This window comes from Plectropomus leopardus, chromosome 13 (genome assembly GCF_026936395.1).
Source record: "Plectropomus leopardus strain MGB_pleo_1.0 chromosome 13, ASM2693639v1, whole genome shotgun sequence".
In the NCBI taxonomy this organism is placed as follows: domain Eukaryota; kingdom Metazoa; phylum Chordata; class Actinopteri; order Perciformes; family Serranidae; genus Plectropomus; species Plectropomus leopardus.
In genome coordinates this window covers 13,519,105-13,530,648 of record NC_142188.1, presented here as the reverse complement: position 1 = coordinate 13,530,648, position 11,544 = coordinate 13,519,105, and the positions used below count along the sequence as shown (strand labels likewise).

The 11,544-nt window shown below is 39.8% G+C and overlaps 1 protein-coding gene across 2 annotated transcripts in view; it reads left to right on the top strand.

Annotated features, from left to right (window-relative positions):
• Positions 1–1,796: 1,796 nt before the first annotated feature.
• Positions 1,797–11,544, top strand: part of adam12b (ADAM metallopeptidase domain 12b) — a 108,650-nt gene continuing 98,902 nt past the window's right edge. For both annotated transcript variants that reach the window (XM_088086117.1, XM_042502410.2), the window contains exons 1-2: positions 1,797–2,049; positions 2,402–2,965. In XM_088086117.1, coding sequence (XP_087942243.1) covers positions 2,848–2,965 — 118 coding nt within the window. In that variant the 5' untranslated portion in view covers positions 1,797–2,049; positions 2,402–2,847. The remainder of the gene's footprint in view (positions 2,050–2,401; positions 2,966–11,544) is intronic.

Sequence of the window (11,544 nt, the reverse complement as noted above, 5' to 3'; positions counted from 1 at the left end):
CTATAGACCCCTAACTAAACCTACATTGAAACACTGATACAAGCCGTCTTCTCATTCAAAGTCTACAAAATTTATTGTATGTGGGCTTTGAATTTGGTGTCAGTGAAGAATCTTAGGGTGAGGCAAGAAAAGCCTGGTGGTCATCCAAAGCACACAGAAAACAGAACAAATTCAACAGTTACAGGGGTACAAAAGAAAATAAATGTTTTTGTTTTTTTTAGGGTGTACATTTTAATGAAATTCTTCAGAGACGAAATGAAGATTCACAGACACAATAAGACACTGTGGGATTTAAAGAACATAACTCAAAGTCAGCTCAGGCGAAGCAGTTTATTTGATCCTTTTCTTTGCAGTTTGCAGCCTTGGTGGAGATGTGGAGTGAACCGACGCAGACTGTGCACAGACATCTGTGACTTTTTCGCCTGCAGCGTACACACACCAAAAAAGATTAGACTTAACCAGACCAGGTAGCCTGTGCAAAACACAGATGGGACCGGGGTGATGACAGTTTGTCCTCGTGTGTGTGTTTGAGTGTGTCTGGACGCAGAGATAGAGAGAAAGACGAGACAATCTCATCCCAGGGGTATTTCAGAATGAGGTATGACTCATCATTTTGATGGGCTGAATACTTTTTAATATACATTATTCAAACTGAAATTGAATCATGAGGTACTCTTATTTCATCTCAGTCATAACAAATGCACATTGCGCAGACATGCCCAATGTAAATGCACAGTTTTATTTAAGTTCAAGGATTTCAAAAAGAAACTTTTAGTGGGAACTGAGGGTTCAACAGGTTAAAAGCTTAACATTTTTTAAATGTCAGTTTGTAATCCCATCAGCGTACATGCATAGATTTCATTCTACACAACTCATCATGGTATTTCACACTACATTTTCCAGGAAATTACATCCAAAGCAGTCAAACTAGGTAACCGTCTAGGGAGGTGCCCTTTCCAAAGTTTTTTTTTTTTCCCCTGTATTCTACTTGTGCCTCTGAGGCTGCATCCATCATATCTTATAAAGAGTGAGTTGGGGTAGGAGTCAATCATCTTAATCCAGCGTAGACCCACTAGATCAAAAACAACACAACATTTGAGCACACCAGAGAGCAGTTGAGCCGAGCCAGAGAGACATGAGGGATAGAAATAAGAGGAGATACATTAGATTCTTATTAACTGCTGTGTACTATGTTTGACAATATATTAGGCCTATATCTACAATAAATAAATGCTTTAATTTAAAGCCTCATCCATCCATGCAGCTGCTCTGACATCTGTCCATCTAATGCATGAGTCCTAATTGTGCATGTGTGTGTATTTCAGACTTATGTATTTGTAAAATGTAAATTCCAAAAGAGGGAAAAAGTTTAATTGAAAAGTGTTTCTGTTATATCTTGTAAGAGGCAAATCAGTTCAGCTTTTAGTTTTTCAATGTGATATAAGAAAGAAGATGAAAAACGTTGTGAATAACTTTTTTCTTTTTTTTTTTTTTTAAATGCTAAGCTTCTTTGGAAAGTTATATTTTGTTCCATTTTAGAATCTTTAATATAGTCTTATTTGAAAACATGCAGTCTAACATTAAAATCAGTTATTTGGGAATAATTATTGTGTCTCTTGGGCAAATATTGTATCACACACACAACCAGGGTTTTAATTTTCTAATAAATATAGGCCAAATAAGTGTGTGTTTTGAGCTGTGCTAAAAAATGTCTATAGTTTTAAAAAGGAGAAGGAGAGAGAGAGAGAGAGTTTATTTCTCCCATGATCCTTTGCCTCGTCTACTTCTAGGTGGCTACCTGGCTGCTAGGTGTGCACCTATGGTATGCACATTGAAATCACAACGGGAAAATGAATGAAACACATCTCGAAACGTATTGCAAAAAACGAGATTCAGCCGCGAAACTTGGCTCTCTTCAGGCTATCCTGTGTTCACTTAAACAAAAACAACAACAGACAGTCAGGCCTGCTAATGCTGGAAACAAAAAAACATGCGCACGTAGGAGGAAGCACTTGTTCACCTGCCTTCATTAAGTGGATTGCCAGTCAGGTAATGCTCAGTTTAGCTGGACCTTGGTAGCGTAGCTATCCGTTTTATTACTTTATTTTCATGTAATAGATATACAAATGTCAATTAGATGATAATCTGCACGAGGGAGGCCTAAAGAAAAGAAAAAATCGGTTATGACAATCTGATATTTATCGTGATCAATCTGATTCCTACAGGCGCGATGAGGCCTGCGACAATGCCACGTATAATAATCGACATCCTTAAAAGCCTGCTTCTCCGTGTGAAATTTAGGCTTTTTGCTATATCAACATTATGTGCCTCACTAACACGCATTAAGTGGGTAAATGGGTGAAGGATGACAGTGATTGTGTTGGTATTTGTCCGGCTTTAGGACCCAGCGGAGCCTGAAGCGCACATGGCGAAGTGTGGCTGCTCCGGTTCTGGAGGGGATGGCAAGTCCGCTTCACTACTCTCCAACATCCCCTCATCCTGCCGCTCCTTGCCATACCATAACCACAAGAGCAACACCTCCACAACATCCAGCTAACACGTGCATGTGGACGTCCCCCCTCCCCCCCAAAAAAACGCCTCCTCCAAAACGTCGGCTGCAGGAAGGAAAAGTTTGTGACAGCTTCTTTCTTGGAGTGACAGTCTGCCACATCTCATTGGAGTTTTGGTGGTGAAGGTTTTTTTTGTCCTCCTCCTTACTTCACGACTGTGAACTGCTGTGACCTGTTTCTCCTCCTGTCACCTGTGTGAAGTGTCTGGTCGCGCTGCTTTGACACCGGAGTCTGACCGGAGCTTTCCCCCGGCTTCAGCTCACCGAGCCCGGGCATCATGAGGACCTGGAGGCGGCGGAAGAACTTTGCCTTTCTGCTCTTCGCTCTCCGCGTCTGCTGCTGCCTTTCCACGGCGACGGAAAATGCTGACAACAAGGTTTACAACAATCAGGATGGTGAGTGGGCAATATCAACATTTTAATTAGTCATTTGGCTTATTTTCATGTGGTGCTGCAGATGTTTAGCCACTGTGTGGTCTAAAGACTTGATTTCATTCATGTGTCATCAGGATACATACAGTGTAAGTAGCTCTGTATCTACAGTAGTGTTTCCTTTTTGTAGTTAATGTAAATTCCAATATGTTAAATGACTAATCTCCCTCGTTTTTAGAGATGTGCTTGATAGAACATTTAATATTACATGCCAGTTTTTGCATTTCTCTTCTCATGCAGTCCTTTCAGTTGTCTTGCTGTGATTGCTGAAATGGGAAATGCAGAGAGGAAATGAGTGTTTTTCTTTGTGGATCAATCTTTCTGCTCAGATGGAACAATACAGGGAAGTGACAGGATGGACAGATGAGTTTAACATCCAGGAGGATGTAGTGTTATGTTTAGGTTGTAAACAACCAAACAGGATGTTATTATCAGTCAACAGTTAAATTTAATCAGCTGAATGAGTTAGACCGTGATAAAAGGGTATTGTGTGTATGGGACAGAACTCCTTCCAGGATAGAAATGTTTGTCTGTCTGTGCATGTAAGACTGAACGGCAAAGATAAATCTGATAAATCCATCCTGACAGATTGATCACCTTGTGAACCAAAACTGAACTCTATGTCTTAGGTTAAAATGTAGCTGAGCTGTCAAACTGGTTTCAGTTGATCTTGACAAGTTGGCAAGTCGTTATCCAGCATGTACTGATCATACATAAGGTTAGAATACATCTCTGAGGAATTTATTTCTCAATCTCAGGTGATTCAAATACATGCAATGCCTCTGCAAAGTATGTTGCATGTCACATAGGTTCTAATTCCTGAGAAAAGAAGATAAAGAAATTGCCACACTGTGTTAAATATAGAAGTTTGTGTCATATCTTAATAATTTAAATGCATCTAGCAAAAGTTAAATGCACTGCAGAGCCACGCTTTTTCTTAAAAGATGCACAGACTGCTCATTGTTTGTGATTCTGGGCTAACAAACACAAAGCCTGAGGGTGCGTCATTAATAGTACCACACAAATCATAGCAAAGCTTCCCCGAAAATTACCCATGCTGGCGGAGAAATAGAAAGATGCAGTTCAGGAGATGTTTACCACAGACATCGTCTCAATGTGGGGTCATTAATGCTCTCACTCAGAGGGTTAGCCAATGTATGAATGCAGGGAGTAAAAATAGTTTTCAGGGGCAGTGTGAGTATTGAAATAGGGCAGTGCGTACCACCTCTTTGATGTCAGCGGGATATTGACTTCAGCGTCTCTCTGTAATGTTTGTCATGGCCTCACTCCTTGACTGGACACAGAGCTACTATGTCTATATCATGCTGTAGTTTGTGAGACAAAGAGAGGTTGGAGAGGTTTCCCTGGATGCAGATTCTCCCTTAGTTTTTCTGCAACATTGTTTGGATCGTTTTTTCTAATTGGAAATAGATATTATTGTCCCATATTTTCCCAAAATATTGATCAATCTATCTATCTATCTAACGTGACATTCAATAATAGAGTAAACAAGAGCATAGTATATTCAGGACAGCAAAAGCGACATAAACACATGGGTAAGAAAGATCGGGGATGCTGTGTTAAGACTGTCCTCGCAAATAAAATGAATTTGGATGTTTTTGTGGATCCGTGACAGAACCTAGGCAGGACTCCTCATGACTTCTTTTTCCTCATCAGCAGTTAGAGGAGTTAGAGTTGCGGGGTGCATAATTGATGTCTATCCAGTCAGAGCTGATCAGATTGATAGATGAAAGCAGCAGCTGCTGCTGAGGCGAGTAAAAGCAAACTTTTAGACCAAACGCTATCAACGATTAAGTTTCACTCTCACTGCGCCTCATGTTATGCTGCTCTGTTTTTGCACAGAATACACCCTGCACTCAGAGAATGTGGTGTAGGGAATAACCTGAAAAAATATATATTCTAATAGTGCTCCTAATAGCTCCAAGTTTAGCTCCAAAATTATAAAATCAATATGTGGCAGCAGATGTTTTCATCTTGGCAGGCCGCCACAAAAAAATGAATGTGTGCATTAATGTCTTTCAACATGACCAATTCTACCCTAACTTTAACCTATGAGCTATTTTAATCCAAACCATGTTATTTCCCTAACCAAGTCGTTTTCGTGCCTTAGAACAGAAAATTTAATATTTGCATCGTTGATTTGTTAAAGTCTTTAAAAGCACTGTCAAAAGATGTCATTGTGATAGGGGCATCAGATTAGAAAGCATTTGCAATGTATGTGTGGCGTTCTGACAGAAAGTTACAGATAATGCATTTTGTTGCTTAATTTGAAGGACTTATTGCTTAGTTTTGAGGTGACAAACTAAATTGAAGAATAGGTGAAAGGTATATTTATTCATCTGCAGTGATAAGAAGGTGCCTGAGAGTAACAGACCATTTTAAACTTGATAACATAAACAGTCTAAATTGGTCGCTTCGTTCTTTCCTGTGGGAATGTTTTGCAGTGTGTGTGTGAATGACATCAGCTGACAGGAAGTTAACATACATCCAAGCTGTTTCCATGCAAATGCAATTCCATTGAAACGGTCTACAGGCAGATCAGGATGTATGCTAAGTGTAAAGTGGCTGGTAGGTATCCATTTATCCAAAATGGCATGGCTCAACCGTGGCCTAAATCCGGTCCAACTGGTCGCCTGACTTTAGCCAGATTTGTGATGAGTGCCCTGCCAAAATCAGCCAAACTTGGGCAAATGCCATGAATTGACATTTGCCCAGAGCTTCCCTGAGATCTGCTAACTGAAGCACATTCTGAGCTAAAATCAGCCAGAGTCTGCACCCCCTAAAAACCGTAAATGGACCAGAGCCAACTGACATTCAGTCCATCCGTCGCCAGAACACCTCTGAGAGTGCCAACACCCAGATGTAATCGGCTACCTGGATAGAGTTCAAAAACTGTGTTGTGTTAGCAGTTAGTGAAATGATGCATCAGATAATCAAGACTTTCTCTGGAGTGTCATGTTGAATAAATAGTGGCCTTGAAGTCAGTAATAAAACTAGTAAAAGCACTGTAAAAGTTAACAAGAAGTTTTCTAAGAGGAACTTAAGATGAAATCCTCATCATGATATATTTTTTTAAATACTCTTCCCTAAAAAGCACAGAGCCACTTGTTACCAAATCCTATTTAAAGAACATACTTTACAACATCTCGCTCTGTCATATTGTCTGTCTGTCATTGCTGAAAACTTAAAAGAAAATCTGTCAGGGACAAAACCAACCTTTCCGTTCAACATCAGACAGAATATCTGAAATGATCAAAAGGTTGACTGACAGCTGCTTGAGTGCTTCTCAGAATAGTAACACATTTCTTGTTTAAAGCTGGATTAAAAGAACCGCCTCTGTGTAAATGTTGGTGTAATTATTTTTTTAGAAAAACAGTCTATGAAAGATCATACAAAGTTAACATCAGGTGATGAGTTGATGAATTGGCTGTCTGCTCATTAGCTCTCAAAAAAGCTAAAGGTGAAAAATAAAAGTAGTCCCAAAAGGGCAAGAATCAAGCAGACTATGTTTACAAATCTTTGAATTGCTCTCTGCTTGTCTCTCTTTGTCTCTTCTCTGCATATCAACTGGTTTTCTGAGGGTCTGATGTCTTTTTCTTGGCAGAGGAAACTCAATAAATAATTAAAGACAGAGACCAAATGACCTGGATTAGATTTGAGGATATCATCTGGTCAAACTGCGGCATCAGACAAAATTAATTAGTGAGATTAAAACGTCTGTCTTGTCTAAACAAACTGGCAGAGAGGAGAATAAAACATGCCCTAAGTGCCCTGAGACATGGGAAAGTATACTCCTGTTGGTCTCTCAGGTGCATAACACACCTTTCAGCACAGTTTCTTAGCGTGTACTCACGCCCATCCTGCAGCCTGTGGTTGAGCATTGACGTATGGCTGCCGTCCAGCTACTGTCCGGGTTAAAACAACCCCTTTCTGTTAGAGCCATTTAGGAAACAGCCTCACCCTGGTCTGTCTTTTAAACCCTTGGGGTGGCTGTTGCTTGACATTTTGAGGGCAGGCTGGCACTGATTTGTTAGCCACGAGGGAAAGACATACACTGTTAGAAATGTCTCCCTCTGTTAAGCATCATTGGTCATTATAGCCATCAGTGTGATTTAGCTTCCTCCTGCTTGCCATGTGCGGCTCTGCCTGCGGATGACAGGATCACAGATATAGCAGATAAGCCGATGTTATGAGACGACACAAACCAGCGGCATGCACAGGGCAGAGAAGCATACAGTTGCTGTGATAATCCGTGAAGCAAACATGCACACACGCTTTGAGCTATTCCAGATTAATATTCCAAAGAAGGATGTGAGAGGTGTGTCGTGAAATGGTGAGAAATCTGGGTGTCAGACATGAACAAAGCTGCAGACCACCACCTGCAGAGCCCTGGCAGACAGCAGTCAGTCACAGGTGTGATTGATAAAGGTGGATTTATTCCTCCTCGATCAGCCTTCAGGCAACCCAGAAAGACATAGAGACAGGTGTGTACCTACCTCTCTCATCCGTTTACAATTTTCTCTGAGATGAAGAAAAAATCTTACTTTGTGGAGCAAGGAGAGGAAGAAAGGAGTAATGAATAGATGCAAAGCAGGAAGGGGACATGAAGTCACTGCTGTCACAACGTATCTGTAAACAGCCAACATTGATATTAATGCTGGAAGGCAGATATTGGATTTACGAGAGGTGCACACATGCTGTCTTCAGTTCTCACATTTAAAATGAATGAAAGGCTAGAGGTGTAATAGAGGGAATGGATAGTATTTTAGCTACACAAAAGAGCTGCTGAGCCTATGAATTCTTTAGAGCAGCGGTTGCTTGTTTGTTTCTGTTTCTTTGACAGAGCGCCCTTCTCAAGAAATATTAAGTTTGGCTTGGATGAGAGTAAGAAAGTGAACTGATGCAACGACACGATTCTGGTTTGAGACTCACGCGGTTTCACGGCGGACTGAACCGCCAGGTCGCCCTGCATTGATGATTTCATAACAGAGAGGTCATCATAGCTCTGTGTCAGTGTATTTACTGTGGGACACCGTTGATTGGAGTCCAGCCATGTCCTTAAACCATCAGCCTTTATACTGTAGGAGCTTTTCATGGAGGGAGTAGAGGCTGTTTTGACAGAGTATTATATGAAGTGAACATCTTTGTAAAGGAAGACCTTGGAGGCAGAGGCTGGCTGTGCTTTGCTCACAGCAATGTGGGACCTTTTGTTGTTTGTTAGTAATTGCATGTGTACTTGTTGCACTTGAATGAATGTTCTTGTAAGTTGGGCAAAAATGTTACAAATGCAACATGTTTTGCTGTTTTTTTTTCAGTGAATTTAGTGCATCTCTTTTTATTTTACCAAGAATATTCCCACTTAGATTCATACTCTATTAGGAAGTCCTGGCCAAGACTGCTACATAACTGTATGAAAATACTTGTAAAATCCTTATATATATGTGATTACTTTATTTATTGATTATTCAGTCAACAAAACACTGGCCACTATCTTGATTACCCACTATTTTGGCCACTATTTTGATTATTAGTCTTTTTCTTATCAAAAAAGTAAAAGATTAGCTGTTTTATTGCTTCTTAGATGTGAGAATTTGAGGCTTTTCTCTGTCATAATTATAATAACCTGGATAGCTTTGGATTTTTGGACTGTTGGTGAGATGAAACAAACCATTTAAAGTCTTGGCTTTGGGATATTACATAGGGCATGTTTCACTACATTCTGACCATTTATTGACAAAATGATTGATTGATTAATTGAGACACATTAATTGACAATGAAAATAATAATTTGTTGCAGCCCTAATATTAACAAATAATATTGTAATGAATCTTATTACACTTTTTGTATAGCGGCTCTGTGGTTCTTTGAATAAAATGCTAATTTAAGCACCCTAACATGTTCAAAATGACAATGCTAACATGCTGATGTTTAGCCAGTTCATTATTAGGGCTGGCATATATGGAGATAAATAAATATCACAACATTTCTTAACAAATACTTTGATATTGATATTGTGGCAATATTGTTGGGTTGACTATTCATGTTTCACAAAATATTTAAACAAAAAGATTTTTGATAAATAATCACGATTCATAGGCAATGTGAATATAATGAAGGCAAAAATAGAACAGTCTGTTAAGACCAGAAAAATACATCACTTTACAGTAATATAGGCTTTAAAACCAGGAAAAGACAACACATACAAGATTCCAATCTTAAAAAAAGACAATATCTAGTCTCATATCAACATATCATGAAATGGATATAATGCCGAGCCCTATTTAATATTTATCATGTTCACCATCTTAGTTCAGCATGTTGGCATGCTAACATTTGCTCATTAGTATCTTAAGGTAGAAAGGTAGGTTGCATCTGAAGGAAATTTGAATGTTTTCAGTTCAGCAGGTATTTGGTTATAAACTAGTGGTAATCTATCCCATAGTCGTTGGGTTAGGACCAAAGTGATAAACCAATAAACTGAACCATCCGATCCACTTACTGACATTGCCACCCATAGACACACTGCTGAAAATCCATATTCATTGGAAACCTGTCTCCCCCACAAATAGCTGCTAGGTGACCCAGCATGTGCGATAACTTTGTGTTAATCCCCAAATCCTCTAAAATGAAATCCCCATAGCTCTGAGACATAATGCCCAAATCTGTGCGGGACAAGATGGGAATTGGCTTTTCCACTGTTGCTCCCACAGGATGGGAATGCGACACGCAAGCAAATCTCACTAACCCACCCTGGGAAGTCTCCTGTTACCATTATTTTTCACACTGTGAGCCGTTGACCCCAGAGTTTACTTCATCAGGCCAATAATGGAGCTGTCGTGTTTGGAATAGATCTGGGGGGGTCCCACATCCAGGATTAACACTTTCTCAACTTCAGCGCTAATGACTGCAGTGTGTCATCCCTGGGGAGAGTATGATGAGGGAGTTGATAGAGGGAGGGATTGTTGAAATGAGGCAATGAGGGAAAACTCAAATTCTCAGTTCCTGTGAAAGGCTTTGGGACTCTTTGGTTTTTCTTAGTGCCCCTTTTTCTCTCTGTCTTGCAGCTTGGTCTCTCGCACTGTCAATAACAAGCTCGCAATGTTGACCCTCACAGGAAGTCAAATTGTAACCTCTGTTTTCTTTCTGCATCTGTTTGATTTTGCTTTAGACAACTTTCTTCTTAGACCCATTTTCTGTGGTACATGTACAAAGATGCTGGTGGTAGAGGTGGAAGTAGAGACAGTGTGCAGGGATGGAGAAAGTTGTCAGTCATCATTTAGGATGTTAATACTTAACATCCTGGCTTTAGGGCAGTGCCGCTTTGTCATTCTGTTAGTCGTTTGTCAGTCCACCACTTTGGTCCAGATTCAAATATTTCAACAACAATATAGGATGGATTGCCGTAAAGATTTATACAACAATCACGTCATATACACGATCACATACAAAAGACAGCAGATAGTTGAATCATCACTAGGGTGTCTCACCCATAACTCAAATCTCCTTACCCACCCAGGGACCTATATCAACTCACCCCACCATCAATTCAGTGAAATATTCAATGGTAACAGCAAGTAACACGGGTTCAGATTGAATGAATAAGAATGACACTGGATTGAAATGTATGGAAAACTATGACACTATTCCATCACAATGCAATGCACAGATGAAATGGAGGAGCTGCTATTTGTGAAGTTTAACAGCAAAAACACAGTGAGAAGTGGCAAAGTGCAGTCATGTAAACAGAAGCAAACTGCAGCAGCAAAGTGCAGCCAAACTTAAAGTCTGCAAAAGTTTTACTTTAAATGTCAAATTGCAGCCAGAGAATATCAGGAGCCATCAAACAGCGTCATGTGATGCCATGTGACATGTTGACCTATGTTACAAAGAATTTCCTCCTACAACAACATGCCTCCCAGTCCAGGGAGGTGTGATTATCGCAGCAAGCTGCACTTTGCTGCTGCTTGGTGTGTTTAGCGTAATTTGCAGTGACACTACAAAGTGGCAGTTTGATTGACAAACATGTTTGTATAAAATGACATCTGTTTTTGTATAATCAAGCATAAAACAGTATGCTATGATGATTAGTATGTGCACACTGTATATAATGTTTGTGTGGCATAGCTAAAAAGTGCTTAAAGTTTCTTCCACCCAGAAAAAAGGCTGCTACACATGGACTGAGGCAGAAACATAATTTCATAATTTTCTCTCCTCTACCATCATCTCTAAATAAATCGTCTAAAAATGTAAAAACATGTTTGAAGAGGGCTTTCAGAGTTTGTCTTTGAACATTGCAAGTGCCTGGAAATTACAGCTCTGGCCAGTGTCTTGTTGAATATACTGTAATTTCCATCTTATTGCTGGAGAACACAAACCAACAGAGTGTAAGCTAGCCAGTTCATTATGCTGCGCAAGATGAAATGCTGAGATGAAAAATGCATTTGTACATTTGCTCTCTATGGGAAAAAAGAACCCCATGTTTCAATGGATGACTTATTTTATCAGTGGAGGAGTCTTTTTT